At 44.8% G+C, this 17576-nt stretch overlaps 1 protein-coding gene across 7 annotated transcripts in view; it reads right to left on the reverse strand.

Annotated features, from left to right (window-relative positions):
* Syne1 (spectrin repeat containing nuclear envelope protein 1) overlaps positions 1-17576 on the reverse strand; it is a 471659-nt gene that overhangs the window by 123846 nt on the left and 330237 nt on the right. For 4 of the 7 annotated variants that reach the window (XM_075949917.1, XM_075949889.1, XM_075949882.1 and 1 more), the window contains 4 exons: positions 15191-15385; positions 11858-12031; positions 7543-7734; positions 585-716 (listed from right to left, as the gene is read on the reverse strand). In XM_075949917.1, the coding sequence (XP_075806032.1) occupies positions 585-716; positions 7543-7734; positions 11858-12031; positions 15191-15385 (693 nt within the window). Of the gene's footprint in view, positions 1-584; positions 720-7542; positions 7735-11857; positions 12032-15190; positions 15386-17576 lie in introns of all 7 variants that reach the window. The other 3 variants (XM_075949874.1, XM_075949897.1, XM_075949908.1) reach the window with 1 other exon arrangement.

The raw sequence follows: 17576 nt of genomic DNA on the forward strand, positions 1-17576 counted from the left end.
TTACTTATTCACAGTAAATTTGCTTAAGTTTGAGTTCTAGACAGGAGAAATACTTAAGTGTGACTTTTACACGAAGTTAGTGTCTCCAAACAAATTAATCAACAGAAAACATTTGTATCATAACCATTTATGATCTGATCTCGAGAGGCATCTACTCACAAGTAAATAAAACACATTTTATGTCTTAAAAACATGCATTCCAGAGCTTTGCCCATTCTCAGAGGCCTTCCTGGGACTTCATAACTATCACAGAATAGATGTAAACAAGGTCAACTCAGAAAGCAAAGTGTCTCTGAGGAGGCAGGTTACAGCTGAATCTTATGGCTTCCCCACGACTAGTCATTAGCTATGGAGAAGCACGGCAAATAGGCTGGTTATGCCCGGCTTCATCGGAAGTAAGGCAAAGTCGGCCATGAAGAACTGTGACGAGGCTGGGGATGTAACCCAAGGCCTGGCCTGGTTTCCACTCCCAGAAATGAAAACAAAACAAGGCTACATCCACAAAGCCTTGACTGTAGGAACAACCCACTCAAGTTCTTCCCACAGCAGAGCTGCCGTCTAGAGGAAGGTAGGAGATGCTTTACTTTCTGTTGCTGGAGGCTGCTTTGCCGCTGATGGGTTCGTGTGGTACGGGCTTGGGCCAGCCATTCCTGTACTCCAGGGCTCTGAGTAGCTGTGAGGTCAGCATCGTTCTCTTCTTTCTCTTGTGTGGCTCCCTGCTTTGAATGAAATAGGATGAGAATCAAGGGTCAAACCACCCACAGGAAAACCTCACCTCAGTGGGGCGAGGACTCCTCCAGTGTGGTTTGTATGACTTCAAACCACCACCATCTGGACACGACACCATATATTTTTAAAAGATGGTAACACGAAACACATCTAAGTTGTGTTTTTAGCTGTGACAGTTTTAGGGACAAGAAGAATAGACAGATTGTGCCCAGGAGCATTTACAGGGAAGCCCATCTTTTTCCAATGTAGTCATCAAATATTTTTCCAATTTTTTTCCACATAAAACATAAAACACCCCTCTTATGAACTGTTTTAAGTCACACAAAGGTAAAATGTTACCCAGATAATCATTACAAGTCAACATTTGCTGTCCTTTCTCTAAAAGCTTCCCCGTGCCACCATCTGCCCATGTCACATGGTATCCACAATAGGTACAATAGCAAGTACTTGCTTCCCAGTGAGTTTTCTAGATGATTGTCAACCAAAGAGATCAATGCCTTTGAGAATCAGGAAGTCCACAGCTGAGTTTACATCCTAGCATTCAGGAAGAGCAAAGCGTGATGACTAATCATGACTATTGGCTCGGCTGGGGGGAGGGTACACAGGAGAATAGCAAGGCATACTTCTCCATGTGTCTGTAGGTCATGAGGGCTCCAACCTAATCCATGGTTTTAATTTACCCATGGATTCAAAATCTAAAAAGACAACTAGGAAGTAGTAGAACCAACCAAAAAGCAGTCCAGTTATGGGAAGAGTGACATTGGTGGCATTTGAAGGGTACATCTTGGTCCTGGTCCCATCCTAGTATTCTCTCTGGGGCTTTTTTTTTTTTTTTTTTGGCTTGCCAGAGTTGAGAAGCTTGACTTTGCCAAGCCCATCGGCCATCATGTCCTTGCCTTGGCACCAATGCTAGCATGGGGTCATGGAGTCAAACCTCTGAAAACATGAACAAAACTCTTTCATCCTTAATGTTCTTTCTGTCATGCATCTAGCCGTGGTACTGTAACGTTTAGCAACACGCAGCAAGAGCTTCTAACATGGCTGAACATCCTCTGCCCTCTTCCCCAGCCTCGCCTCTTCAACTGGTCTTTCAAGAGCTGCAGGAAGTGGTCAACCACCAGAACAATCCTCTAGCACTTCAGGAGGCAGGAAGTCTTAGCCCACCCCCACCTCCGACGGTAGTGCATTGCATAAGAAGGCAGCACTAGCTCAATACAGTGGGTTAAAATATAAAGAAAGGACAAAAAGAAAAGAGGACATGGAGTTGGGAGGGAGATGCTTCGAGCTGGGAGGGAGATGTTTTGAGGGTCCTAAGGCAGCTGAGGAGCTGAGTAAGAAGTGAACATGATCAAGAACTATTCTACACTGTGTATACGTACGAAAGTTTCAAAGATTAAGTTGTAAAAAGCTATAAAAATTAAAAATATAAAACGTTTGTAAAAGAAAGTATAAAGAAAGAAAGAAGAGTGGGGCTTCAGGCTCCACCTATGAATCCCCTAGGCTTGAATTAATTCTAGGACTCTTGATTTGTGAACGTCTGCTATTCAAAGAAATCTATTTATATACTTCTGTATAATAAATAGGTCCTGATGGCCTGGAGGCAAAGACAGATTTCTTTGAGCTCAAGGCCAGCCTGTTCTACAGAGCAAGTTCCAGGAGAGCCAGAGCTACATAATAAACACATAGTGCCCCATCCTGCCCACCCCCCAAACAATCAATAGCTCCTGTCAAACAAGAATTTTTTGACGACATTAAAATTAGCAGAAGCTACGGAGAAACCCTGACTCGAAAATCCAAAATAAATAAATAAAAATAAAATAAAATTAGCATAATAAAGTGTCAATCAACTGTGGGCACAGCACTTGCCACCCTACAAATTCAAGAAGTTACCTGGAAGGTTCTACAGGGACTTGGTATTCTAATTACATGTAACAGTCCTAAAACATGCTGTGTTCTCGCTCTATGCCATGACCACTCCACCCACCCACTGCTTCGTGGCTGCTTTGGTAAAGTTTGGCTTGGGAAAAAGCTAGAAAGTGGTTACCCAGGCAACCTTCTTGTCTCATTATCCTAATGGGATGCGAAAGGCCCCACCAGTCCCATTCCTTCCACTGAGACTAGGGGAGAGTCAACACCTTTCTATCTGCTCGCCCATATTTATTGATTTATTGTCTGCTTGCTTGTAATTAAATATTTTATTTTTATTATTAATACTGTTTTCAAGACAGGATTTCTCTGTGTAACAGTTCTAACTGTCCTAGAACTCACTTTGTAGACCAGGCTGGCCTTGAACTCACAGAGATCCTTCTACCTCTGCCTCCTGAGTGCTGGGATTAGAGGCATGCGCCACCACTGCCCGGCCTCACCCACATTTATACGTGAACAGATGGATTATATACGCATGAGACACTGCTCTCGGAGGTCAGTGTGCTTTGCCAAGAAGCAGCCGGACAAGGTGTCAGCCTCCAGGCATTTACACCAGCCTGCTCTGGGGGGAACCTAGCAGGACACGTGCAGCAGCCAATAGGAGACAGTGTAGCTACTGCTGTCATTAGGAAGAGCATGTTCCCTATGTGCATACGCCATACTCCCTTCTAAAAGGCAAACCCTTCTTCTTGCCTTCTGCGCTTGCTCAGAGGCCGCCTCTGTACCTGCCCCCCCATAACGTGAGCTCTGTTGCATAATTTAACTTTGTGGTGGCCCATGGCTCCAACCTGCCAAGGTCGCCTTCTGCTGCTAAACTACCACAGAAGGGCCTCGGCGGGGATACAGACAACTGACCAACATCCAAGAAAGTCTGGGTACCATACAAGGATCAGAAGGAAGGGAAGGGAGGCAAAGGGACAGACAGTGATGGGAAAGGCTTGCTAGGTTGTTCTGGGAGCATCAGAGGAGGGGGAGAGCTGCAGGGAGCAAGGAAAAGTAAGAAACATGGAACAGAACTAAGGGAGGGTATCCCAGAAAGGGTCCCACACAGAAACATAATTGAGAAGTTGGGCAGTGGTAGCCATTGTGGGCGGGGCCGCCCCTGGGCAGGAGGTCCTGAGTGCTACAAGAAAGCAGGCTGAGCAAGTTACAGTGAGCAAGCCAATAATAGGCCTCAGTATCAGTCCCTGCCTCCGGGTTCCTGTCCAGATTGAGCTCCTCCTCTCCACGCTAGAATGTGGCTCAGGATGCATTAGCCAAATAAGTCCTTTCATCCCCAAGTGGCTTTTGGTCCTGGTGTTTCATCGAAGGCAATAGAGGAACGACAGAGACAACAAGCCTATATCTTGTTTCTTTGTCCCTTTGGTGTTACTGTTGTCTAATGAAGCAAGCCATCAAATGTAGAAAGAATGTTCGGGAGCCCCATGTGAGTGCCTATGTACTGAGCATGCATTTTTCTTCCCTTAGCAGGATCCAGTTCCCCAACTAGAGATGTTGGATCAGATAGAGCAACATCAGTGCGCTTTGGCCTAAAAGATGTTGTTTGCATGCTATTTGTCTCTTGCAAGCAATGTGTTTGGAGTGGGTGACTCATCACGCCTCGTTCACTAAATGACCCTCCTTCCTAGGAATTTCTCCCAGTGATAAATGGCTATAAGTTTAGGTGAGTGGGCTTCGGGCACAGGTGATTGAGGAGTACCACCATTGCAGAATGAGGCCCCAGAGACCCTGGCTCCCTAGGGGAGTGAGAAACAGCAACTTAGAAACCTTGCAGAATGACAATATGAGACACACAGTGACATCTCAAGGAGTCAGCACACCAGACTGAGGTCCCCAGTCACAGATGTTCCAGCTGTAAAATTCTGGTCTTGGCGGCCATGACCTTTTTTTATCTTCCCTCCTGGGATTCAGGCCACATCCTCTCTGCTATTGAATTCAGCCAAGGTCTGTTTCCCAGAACCCATCTGGAAGATCCCCGTGGAGACGCCTCTCAGGCTACAGAACCCACTCACACTTCTACTTGGGTTATTCTCCATGGACGGCCAGTGCATGTTCCAAATCGCCAAAGAAAGCCTGTGCTTGTGAGAAATGACAGCTGGGACGTGAGCCTCACCACCTTTTACACACACAGATGGACTTGCAGATTCTAAGAACTCATCCGTCTGGCTGAGCAAGCCCACAGTTTCAGATGAAGAAAGAAGAAAGGGAAAAAAAAGGCAGCATCAAAAACTGCGTCTTAGTATGTGTTTTCTGTGTATTTATATTTGGTTTTTTAGTTAATAGACTTTTCTGACTCGGTCATTTTAAAAGGCAAGACTTGACCCTCAGCAAGCAAAAGTGACTAAGAATCTAGTTCAGATTTCAGCTCTTTCCCCTTGGGGTAAGGCGGTACAGACAGGGGAATGCAAGCCTGGCAATTGCTTCCCTGGGGTCTGAGAAAGGCTTTCCCTTCTGCCTCAGTAGGAGGAAGTGTGGGGGTGTCTCTCACTAGAGACTCACTGGGTGGGGCTACTTGGGAAGTTTGTCTTGGAAAAGTAGGACCAGTCTGCCACTTTTCTGGAATGTTCCCTGGAAGAGCAGAGAGACTTGGGAAATGCTAAACCAGAGATAAACTGCTTCTTCATAAGGAAATTTACTATTTTTTTTATTTATGTTCATTGTTGTTTTGCCTGCATGTGTGTCTATAATGAGGGTATTAGGTCGGCCTGGAACTGGAGTTACAGACAGCTCTGAACTGCCATGTGGGTACTGGGAACTGAACCTGGGTCCTCTGGAAGAAAAGTCAGTGCTCTTAACCACTGAGCCATCTCTCCAGCCCTGCAGTTTGCTATTTGGGGTGAACTCTATGCTACTTCCGTAGGTGACATTGTGTAAAATGATGTAAGCCTATTATGAAGACAGTCATCTTGTAATTCAAGAAATATTTTCACACGTCCTTAAGTCTACATTCCTTCATGTCTGTCTGGGAGAAAGGGAGAGATTGGGTCTGCACTGATATCCATGGCAGTTCACTTTGTATAACAACAAAATAAAATATTGGGCAAAAAAGCATTATACTCCACACATATACAACAGCATTGAGAAACAGGGGTTAAGAGTGTGACTCAGGGGCTCAGCGGATGCTGAGATCCACAGGACATTTGATCCTAGGGTAGGGGACCAGAGGAAGAATAGAAAGACAGAAGAAAGAAAGAAGAGAATGGAAGGGCTCCCCATGCCCCTGTGCCCTGTGCCCTTTGCCCTCTGCCAGGTCTGCCTCCTCTTTGTCCTTCAGCTTCTATCCCAGCCCACTGTGGGGAGGGACTTAGCATGTCACCCCTCTGTTCCCCAACAGTGGCCGTTCACTTCTCTAACAGTTAGGGTCAAAGTCTCTAGGACACTTGTGATGCTGTCCCAGGTCCTTCCTTGGCGCTGACGCCTGATCCCTACTGTGACACTAAATGCCAGGACCTTGAGAGGTGACTGCCACGGCGGTTATCTTTGTTATTAAGGGAACCCCATAGAGCCAGCTAGTCTCTCCCTCCCATAGGACACAGGGAGAAATGGCATCTACGAGCCAGAGCAAGATCCCTCCCTGGACACTGAAGCAGCTGGCATCTTCCCGAGACCAGATTCTCCAACAGTGTGTTTTCTGTTTGTGAACTACTCGGGAGATTTTGCTACAGAAACTAAGCCATTTAAGAGAGAGTTTAATTCTATTTGTCCCTGTTACTCTACTCTAGCCGCACTAGCTTTGGGCAGACCAGGTTGATCCTCTCTGGCAGTCTTCACAGTAGCTTCCCCTTTGGCTGGAATATTCACACACACACACACACATACACACACACACACACAGACACACACACACACACACAGACACACACATATACCCTGTTCACTTCTTCAAGGAGAGTTCCAGCTACAGAGCAAGACCCTATTAAAAGAGAGGGGAAGAGAGATAGGGGGAGGACGGGACAAATGTTCTAAAAATAAAAGTTGATGTAAGTCACCTATCACAACAATTTAAATGGGTGCCCTTTAAAAGTGCAAGGCAAAGCGAGGAGGTGGTGGCACATGGCTTTAATCCTAGCACTTGGGAGTCAGAGGCAGGCGGATCTCTGTGAGTTTGAGGTCAGCCTGATCTATAAAGAGAGTTCTAGGCCAACCAGCACTGTTAGACAGAGAGACCGTCTTGGGGGTAGGAGTGGGTTAACATAAGACCATTGTCTACAACCAATGTCTATAGTCAGATGATCTGTATAAAAAAAAAAGCCTAAAATGTAAGACATAAAGAAGCTGAAATCAAAACCAAGTTAAGAGGTAGGCCAGGAGCCGGACGGTGGTGGCGCACGCCTTTAATCCCAGCACTCGGGAGGCAGAGGCAGGCGGATCTCTAGGAGTTCGAGGCCAGCCTGCTCTACAAGAGCTAGTTCCGGGACAGGCACCAAAGCTACAGAGAAACCCTGTCTCGAAAAACCAAAAAATAAAAAAAAAAAAAAAAGAGGTAGGCCAGGTAAACAATGCCCAGAAAACTCCAGCAATGTAAAAGAAAATTGTCCATCAGAAGTTGCAGTGGAAAGATTCATTCACCTGGCGTAAGGGAAGATTTGAATGCAGGAACCACACGAAACAGTATGAAGATATCTAGAATACATCTCAAGAGTGGACTGCAAGAGGAATCCAAAAGAAAAGCAAATTTGTCTCAGTAGAACTGCACCCCAGATCTCTGTGGTCAATCAATGCTAACAGCATCACCCGAAATGCAGACCAAAGGAGGAGTACAAACAGACAGACATACTGACATGTCAGGGGAAGCCAGGTGCATGCATGTGTGTGCTTCAGCCTCCTCCAGTCTCTCTCCTCAACCATTGATGGAGAAACGCGTGCGGAGTGTGTCGCAACACTCACCTGCATGCTGAGCTGTCTGTCGTGGAGGGCTCTCTGCAGCTCCAAGAGACTCCCTTTGAGCAGCCTCAGCTTCCCCGCCAGCTGCTCAGCCTCGTCCTTCGTGTGAGCCTTGCCCTCCAACAAGAGGTTCTCATTGTGCGCGGACAGCTGCGACAGGGCCGCCACTTTCTGTTCTATTTCCACCAGCATGTTCTGGAACGAGAGGACAAGGGCAGGGTTCTCACACCTTGCGGGCTCCTGGAGACAGTTTCCAAACACAGCCTTCCATAGTCATCACACAAGCAGGTATCCATGGCTTTTTCAACTTTAAAGATTAGGGTATGCACCCTGGGGGGGGCAGGGAGGAATTACCTGTACTTCTTACCTTTAAACAAAAGTTAGATACTTTATAATTAAAAATTAGGTATTTTATAATTAAAAATACATTGGAAAATACACATGGTATAGCCAACTAGCACTAAGAAAGCACCACTGGCTGAATGTTAGACCTTTATTAATCCTGTTATCTTAGTATTAGAGTACTAATATCAGTAAAATTATCACACAATCAATTTCTTCTTTGTCAATCTAAAAAGAAATTTTTTTCAACGCACTGATTTTGAAGACCAGGCTCCCTAAGAACTCCCAATACCTTTGTGTCAGTACCTCTTTCTGGTCACCCCCCTTACCTTCTTTTTAAAAAATATGACATAGCTTTGATCTTATATTTTAATTCGCTCTAGGAAATTAAGATCATTGCCATTCCATCAACTCCTAAGAATAATATTTCATATCAAAGAATTAAAACCAATGGAAGAACAACACTCTCACTAAGATGGGATTGAAGGATGACGTCCGAAGGATTATTTCTGAGAACTGGATATATTTCTGGGCAGGTAGGTCCGGCATCATGCTGAGGGTTCATAATACCTTTTGAGGCCCAAGGAAATGTTTATTTTCTTTTTAAAATCAAAGAAGTCAAGGGATGCTAGCCTGCATGAGTCCCCGGGTTTGGATGGCACCGTGGAATTAAATAGGTGTGGATGTGCCAGGGCAGGTCAGAGTGTGGAGTCAGGGGAGTACAGAGTTCAAGGTCATGCTTGGCTACCTAGTAAGTTCAAGGGCCACATAAGCTCCTATCTCAAAAGAAAAGAAAAAGAATATAAAAGAGAAGGTTAGAAAAAGCATAATTAACAATTATGTATTATTTAATAATAATAATTAGTTATTAATTAATACAATAATGAATTCAACCAGATCTTATAAGTCTACATGGTCCTTTCTATCATGGGGAAAGAAGGCCTCACATTAACAAAGTTTCCAAGCCCACAAAAGTCATCCTGTGGCTCCAATTTTTCTTCTTCTTTTTCTTTTTGTCTCCTGAGACAGGGTCTCAGCAAGTAACCCTGGATCGCCTGGAACTCTCCATGTAGACCAGGCTGGTGTTTAGCTCCTAGGGATCCTCCTGTACTGTCTCCCAGATACTGGGATTAAAGCTGTGTACCACTCTGCCCAACATGTAACTCCAATCTCATGTGACAGACAGACAGAATTGTGAAGCAAATGGTTTAATTCTAGATTTTTAATTCTTGAGATTTTCTCTATCATTATCATTTTAACTGCATTACTGTCTATATTTTAAAAGACTTGAAAATAAACATAGACTTGGAAAAGCAGTTTGATTAGCTCACTTAGTTTCAATGCCATGTGCTTCTAATTCCTTATACATGATGGAAACACACTTTGCTCCTTTATAGATAATCTGAGCTGTTTGTCAGACAGGTTTGTGAATCGCTTTGAAGACAGATACATCTAAAAGTAGGGGTGGCAACAACAATATCAGACAGGTCTAAAATACTAGTTTGAGTGTTAACCCTAATAGGAAACGTTTAAAACAGATGCATGCCTCAACTTCTGATGGTAGGAAAGAGGCTAGGATTAATAGAAAACCGCTTCCGTCTAGTCCTTCAGTCTCCAGCAAGCCAGAGAACAATGCTGCTGATAACAGAGAGGAGTCTGAAGGCATCGCATGATCTAAGTGATAAGGATCAATACCATAAGCCTCAAAATATGAATAAGAAAGACCACTGTGGGATTCTAATACATAGGCTAAATTAGCTAATGCTTTTGGCAGATCTCTTTTGATGCCACATAAGTGAAATATGAAATTGTGCTCACTGATATTTAGCCATGCTGTTTGGGGCAGGGTTTTCTGGAATCCTCTATTTACAATTTTATTTTTATTTCATTGTTTTAGTGTATGGTTTTTGACTCCATGTATGTCTGTGTACCGGTTGCATGCAGTGCCCAACAAGGCCAGAAGAGGGCACCATATGCCGAGACTAGAATTACAGATGGGAGGGAGCCGTTATATGTGTCCTTAGAATTGAATTCCCATCCCCTTAACTGCTGAGCCATCCCCCTGATCCCTTAGATAAAAGATTTCAAGCATATTTCACGCACATGTGAAGGGTAATATGTTAATAATCATGCAGTTTGATAATGGACACATGCAAGTTCACTGTTTCCTGCTGTATTAGACCTGGAATGTCCTGTACAGGCTGGCATGTTAAGAGCTCGGTCCTCAGCTTGGTGCTGTTCCAAGGTGACAGAAGTCTTTGGGAAGTGAAGCCTTGTGGGGATTTTAGATGCTTTGTTTAAGTGGATTACAATGTTTATCTTTACCATCCTCTTTTGTTCCAAGCAATGAGATGGATAGGCCTTTACCATGTGCCCCCATGATACACTGTGCTGTCTAAACCAATGCTGGAATGCATGAATGAATCCTCTCAACAGTTCGGAAATAATACTTGCTTCTTTTTAAGTCTTTTATCTCATGGACCTTGTTACAGTAGCAAGAAGGCAACACAAGCATCCATAATACACAATAAGAAAGAAACCTCTGCGTGTCCGCTAGCGCTGTAGCCTGGTGGGGGGAACATGGCCTAGCACACATGAGGCCCTAAGTTTAAACACTGTTACTTCTTGAGGAAAAAGAAAGAAAGGAAGAAGGGAAGAAAAAAAGAGGGAGGGAGGGAAATAGGGAAGGAGAAAGAAAAGGAATGAAGGAAAAAAGGAAGGAGGGAGGAAGGGAGGGAGGGAAGAAAGAAGAAGGAGAAAGAGAAAAACCACTGACCTGAGATTGGCAACACTTTTAAGAAGCGGGGGGATGTGATTCAGTAATAAAGTGCCTAGGTTTCATTCCCAGCACCAAGCCAAAGCTCAAACCAAGCCAAAAACAAACAAACAAAAAAATCACCTTTATAAAACATCTTTTAACCTTTATAATCTTTATGAGACTCCCTGTTACTGATACGTAAGCTAACTCTGCTGAAGTTTTCTTCAAAAAAGATTTTATTTTTACTATTTTTCATTATGAAAATGAGTATACGTGCACATGAATGCAGATCCCCATGGAGGCTGGCTGCATGGATCCCCAGGGGGCTGGTCGCATTGGCGCCCCTGGAGGCTGGCTGCATGGATCCCCAGGGGACTGTCCACAATGGAGCCCCTGGAGGCTAGCTGCATGGATCTCCAGGGGACTGGCCACATTGGAGCCCCTGGAGGCTAGCTGCATGGATCCCCAGGGGGCTGGCCACATTGGAGCCCCTGGAGGCTGGCTGCATGGATCCCCAGGGGACTGGCCACATTGGAGCCCCTGGAGGCTAGCTGCATGGATCCCCAGGGGGCTGGCCACATTGGAGCCCCTGGAGGCTAGCTGCATGGATCCCCAGGGGGCTGGCCACATTGGAGCCCCTGGAGGCTAGCCACACTGGTGCCCTTGGAGCTGGAGTTACAGGCAGGGAGTCCATGTTATGTGTGCTAGAAATTGAACATGGGTCTTGTGGGAGAGTAGCAATCACTCTTAACTACTGAGCCATCTCTCCAGTTTCCGATTTTTTTTCAATGACTAAGTACCACTGACAATGTTTTTCGAGAACCAATTCCAGGTTTGAATTTCATTTATGCTTTAGTGATATGTCGCTTTTTGACCCTGTAAATATATAAAGTCTCTAGCTTATGGAAACTCATGTATCTACACCAGGGTCTTATCAGTGTTTTCTGTATTTTTTTTTAAAATGTCCTTCATGATGTAGGCTCATTTCTTTCTAAAGCAGTGTTTTTCAACCTTCCTAATGCTGTGAGCCTTTAATACAGTTCCTCATGTTATGGTGAACTCCAATTGTAAAATTTTCTTGTTGTTACCTCATAACTGCAATTTTGCTATTGCTATAAATTGTAACGCAAATATCTGATATGCGGGATTCTGATATGCAACCCCCGACGGAGTCACGGCCCACAGGTTGAGAACCACTGTCCCACAGGCTCTTTGTACCTGGCAGTCCACCAGCTGAGCATCCATGTCCATGGGCTCCTGGGGTGTACCAAGTGCAACATCCAGGGTGGCCTTCGTGTTCAGCAGCCAGTGGTCCAGTTCATCCGCCTCACAGCGGTACCTCTGCAGGGCCTGCTCCTGTCTCTGCTCTTCCAGCTGGTCATTTAGCTTCTCCTGCGGAATTAGGAAGAAGGTAACTCGGAGGGAGCCTCGAGCAGAGAGAGCTTGAAGACCCCATACAGCAGAGCGATGGCCCCAAGACCTGGCTACGCACACACACAGCTGGGAGACAACACAGATACCTAGACTCAGGCCACGTCTCAGAAGTCTAAATCAGGATTTCTGTGTCTCTACATTAGTATGTGAAGATCCCCACACGCACCCCATACTCTTCCCCCAGTGAATGGATGTGCTTCAGAGTTGAAGGATCCTGGAGGGGCTGGCAGTGGTGGGAATGATTAGAACCAGACAGGGACACGAAGCAGCTGGTCCATGGCAACAGACATTTAACCTCCGTTTCTGGGACGGGAGGGCATGGCTGAGATGGCAGCTGACTAGGGACATCTGTCCCACATAAACGAGAGCACTTTAGGCAGCGGATCCTGTGGGAAGGTGCACCCAGTGGTACTTGTGTTGGAATAAACCAGAAATCCAAAGTCTTAGGCTAACTCTTGAGTTTTCTCAATTCTTGGAAATATCCATGCGGAAACATCCAGACCAATCTCATGATGAAACTCCACACAAGCGTTTCATAGCATCGAGACAGTACGATGGAACTGAGAAGGTAATGCCAAGTATCCCAGATACCTCATCTAAAATATTCTATCATTGGCAATTGCCGTTATTATATTAAAGATGAATTTACTTTAATTTTGTGGGTAAAAGTGTTTTCCCGATACGTGTATCTGTGTACCATAGGCATGCAATACCCGCAGAGGCCAGAAGAGGGCATTCTGGTTGTGAGCCACTAGGTGCTGGGAACTGAACCCAAGGCCTCTGGAAGAATAGCCAGGACTCTTAAGGACTGAGTTCTCTCTCTAGCCCCTATAACAATTATATTTTAATTAAAAATCTTAACATGGAGACTAAGAAGCAGGGAAAACACATTTTAAGTTTCTGTAGAATAAGGAATAGATACATGATCTGACTGATCTTATGGCCAGTCAATTGAGAAAGAACCTGCATTTTCAGCAATGGAGCTGAAGATATGTTTTATATATATATATATATATATATACATATATATATATATATATATATATATATATATATGTTTTAATCAATAGTAAATAAGGTCATATAGCCAGTTGTGGTGGTACATGCTTTTAATCCCAGCACTCTGGAGGCAGAGGCAGGCAGATCTCTTGGGAGTTCAAGGCCAGCCTGGCCTACAGAGTGAGTTCCCCTGCCTCAAAAAACAAATAACCTACATGAACCTCGATCAAAGAATTAATAAAAAAGTGGTACATTTACACAATAGAGTACTACACAGCAGAAAAAAATGACAGCTTGAATTTTGCAGGAAAATGGATGGAGCTAGAAAACATTATTAGTTTTTCTTGTTTCTTTCTTTTTTTTTTTTTTTTGGTTTTTCGAGACGGGTTTCTCTGTGGTTTTGGAGCCTGTCCTGGAACTAGCTCTTGTAGACCAGGCTGGTCTCGAACTCAGAGATCCGCCTGCCTCTGCCTCCCGAGTGCTGGGATTAAAGGCGTGTGCCACCACCGCCCGGCTAGAAAACATTATTTTGAGTGAGGTAACCTAGACACAGAAAGACAATTATCACATGTACTCACTCATAGGTGGATTTTAGACATAAAGCAAAGAAAGCCAGCCTACAAACCACAATCCCAGAGAACTAAGACAACAATGTGGACACTAAGAGAGACAAGATCTCCTGAGTAAATTGGGAGCATGGGGACTTTTGGGGAGGTTTCAAGGGGGAGAGGCAGGGAGGGGAGCAGAGAAAAATGTAGAGCTCAATATATATCAATAAATTTTTTTTAAAAAAAAAGAAGTTCAGGGCTGGGGCTGGAGAGATGGCTCAGTGATTAAAAAAAAAGATAATACCTAGTTTGTATAAGAAATTTAATGGGGACATTATGATCCTGAGATACTAGAAGTCAAAAGCCAATAGTTATGAGAATATATATAAAGAAAATAACAGCTGATTCTTAATATATATATATATATATTATTGTTGCCACAATCTGTCTACCAAATGAGATTTAAATCAAGTAACACAGGCGACAGAAGTGCAAAGGTATTTTCATGAGTAAATATGCTTGCCTGGACGACAGCGAACAGGCAGGTTTGTGCTTCACGGTGTCAGCTCTAACCTTCATCTCAGGCTCTTATTGGATCACAGCAAACTGTTACACAAAACTATAATTCCTATCCGCGGGGCTGTAGTCCACCAGGTACCAGCCTGCTACATTCGCAGTGTCTCCTGTCTGAAGCACATCCGTAGACCCTGAGTGTGCTCCCAGCTTCTTAGGCCAGGGACGTCACGAGACATGCCCACTCGAGTGTCTCTTCAACACTCGCAATACCAAACTATGGGGGCAACCGAGGTGTCCAACAACAGAGTCTGGGTAAGGAAAATGCTATGAGGAGCGCATGTGTGTGTGTGTGTGTGTGTGTGTGTGTGTATGTACATGCATGTTTGTGTGCACAATTAAATTTCTTACAGCCATAAAGAAGAATATAATGACATCATTTGTAAGAAAATAGACATGAAGCCAGGCAGTGGTGGCACACGCCTTTAATCCCAGCACTCGGGAAGCAGAGGCAGGCGGATCTCTGTGAATTTGAGGCCAGCCTGGTGTACAAGAGCTAGTGCCAGGAAAGGCTCCAAAACTTCACAGAGAAAGCCTGTCTCAAAAAAACAAAAAAAAAAAAAAAAAAAGAAAGAAAGAAAAAGAAAAGAAAATAGACACGACCAAAGGTAATTACATGAAGTAAATACGCTTTCTATCACATGTGGTTCCCATAGTTTACAAATTATGTCTATATATATATATATATATATATATATATATATATACACACACACACACACACACAATACACATAAATATGAAGTGAATGTAGAAGCAAAACTTTTTAGGGGGACAAGGAGGACCAATGGAAATAAGAAAAGGTGAGAATAAGAAGGTATGGGGGCAAAAATGTTCAACAGACAATATGTGTGTGTAAAAGCTTTAAAAAAATAGACATCAAAAAAGAGAACAGAAACAAAACCCATGTCGCTCGCATCAGCACCCAGAACAACTGCTAACATCCTAAAGCCTGATTCAGATGCAGGAGCTGCAGCAGCTCCAGGGTCCTAGTTACCTCCAGAAGCTGCCTCTTGCCAGCCGCTTTCATCCTGATGGTGGACATGCGCTCGGCCAAGACGGTGAGTGTGGACTGCAGGGCTAGCTGCTCTACAGGGTCCGACTCCCGGGATGCGGCTTCCAGCTCCTCTGCCAGGGACGCCTGGAGCCCGTTGATCTCGTCCTGGAGCATCTGCACCTCGTCCATCAGGGCCTGTGGGGAAGACTGTGGAATCACACTCTTGACTGAGGACTCCAGGGTCTGCCACCATCGGACGCCCACTGAAACCAGACTTTCAAGACGCCACTGCGGAGCTGAATGCTGTTGGGGACGTTAGTAACTTAAATCCTATTTGAACAAATGAATGAACATTTCTGTTCTCAGCAGGCTCGTTCTCTTCCTTCTGTTCCTAATTCTAAAACGAGAAGTTCCTTGGGACTAACGTCGAGGCCACTGGAAGTCTCCAGAGTTCCCAAGGTTTCAAATGCTGTCTGATGCTGACTGTCTCAAAGCATGCCCCAACAAAGCCTCTTGTATCCCCATCACATTATATATTTTTAAACAACTGCAAAATGCTCTTTTAAAATAGGCTTCCTTGCTGGCCCACAAAACACCCGATTAGGAACCCAAATTGGAGTAGTCAGTCACCTTGCCGAAGTTCCCTGTCACCCCAGAGAGCAAGCCTTCTGTCAGCATTCCAGAACTGAGCGATAACAACCAATCCCCAAACTGCCTAACAAAACACAAGATAACAGAGCTCTCACTGCATTAATCCTAAAGCAAGGAGAGAATTTAAAGTAACCACTGAATGTCACCTTCTCTGCCTCCCAGCCTTGGCCTTAAAAGGAAAACAATTGTGAAATGACCGGCCCATTATCTGTCCCTTAATTCTGCTTTGGCTTGTTTTTGAGATAAAGTCTCACTACGTAGACTTAATTCACTGTAGAGGCCCAGGCTGGTCTAGAATGCAGATAGCTCCCTCCCTAGAGTTAGGATTAAAGGTGTGTTTTTGAGCCAGGCGGTGGTGGTGCACGCCTTTAATCCCAGCACTCGGGAGGCAGAGGCAGGCGGATCTCTGTGAGTTCAAGGCCAGCCTGGTCTACAGAGGGAGTTCCAGGACAGTCTTCAAAGCTACAGAGAAACCCTGTCTCGAAAAACCTAAAAAAAAAAAAGGTATGTTTTTGAGTCAGCGTTTCTTGCACCCCAGGCTATCCTGAAACTCTCTTTTATAGCTGAGGAAGACTTTAACTGGGGTCTTCCTACCTCCACTTTTTCAGTGCTGACTTGCAGACACACACAAACAAATGCTTTGTTTATTTAGTGCTGGGATTGGACCCAGGGCCTTGGGCATGCAAGGCAACTCAATGGTGTGTCCTCAGTCCGATGTCAGACAACTATTTGTCCAATCCATCTGTCTGTCTTCTAGTTAGCTTTTTAGAGATGTGGGGGTCTTAAATCGAACAGCATGCTATAAAAGCAGGCATTGCAGGAAAGGCGGCCGTGGCCCAGGGAAGTAGCATGGCTCATTCTAATGGCTGTGCTGGGGTTGGTCCACACCTCTTCCACAGACATCACAGTCAGCACAGTTACCTCCTCAGAGAGTACCCTCAATGATGCTAAAAGACAAAATAACAAGAGAAAAACCACCTCTCTTCCCTAACTGATTGTTACACTGATAATATTACATAGACCTAAACAGGAAGTGTGGGGGGGGGTCCTCTTCACAAACGGTACACCTGCATGCTGCCACCTTTCCAGAACTTGGCAAGGCCCCTGTGACTTCCCCGTGGTTAGCTCCAGGCTTCTCACCCACACTGTTGACACATAGACACGTCTGCCCTGGCTCGGCCCACCACGGCTGTGGAGAGGCCGCTCTGTGTGTGAGATTGAAGCTGACTCCGGGAGACAGCCGCTCACTTTCAGCCTTGTTATCACCTCTGCCAACTGCTCTGTAAATCATTTTAGTCATGGTAGCTTAAAGCTTCCTCCTGGGTTCCTAGTAGAAGCCCATGGCGTTTTATTTTGCAATTTCCTGCTGCCCCTTAAGAGCAAACCCTCTTCTGTGGTTGCCGGTTACCTCTCTGTTTGACCTCCCCTGGAGTGTTTCTTTATCCTCATGCCTTACTCAAACATTCTGGATACTGGCTTCCTGTTTCTTGTGGTTCTGTATAGTACAGATTTTACTTATGGGGACTGTCTTCGTCTCCACTGTTTTCCCTGGTAATGTCTTTTGATAACCCATGGGCTTTTTATTTGATTTTGGTGTTTTTGTTTTTGTTTCTGAGGCAGGGTTTCCCTGTGTTACAACCCTGGCTGTCCTGCAAATCCCTTTGTAGACCAGGGTGTCCTCAACCTCCCAAAGAGCCGCCTGTCTCTGCCTCCCAAGTACTGGGATTGAAAGGTG

The sequence above is a fragment of the Microtus pennsylvanicus genome, chromosome 1, assembly GCF_037038515.1.
Source record: "Microtus pennsylvanicus isolate mMicPen1 chromosome 1, mMicPen1.hap1, whole genome shotgun sequence".
NCBI lineage: Eukaryota > Metazoa > Chordata > Mammalia > Rodentia > Cricetidae > Microtus > Microtus pennsylvanicus.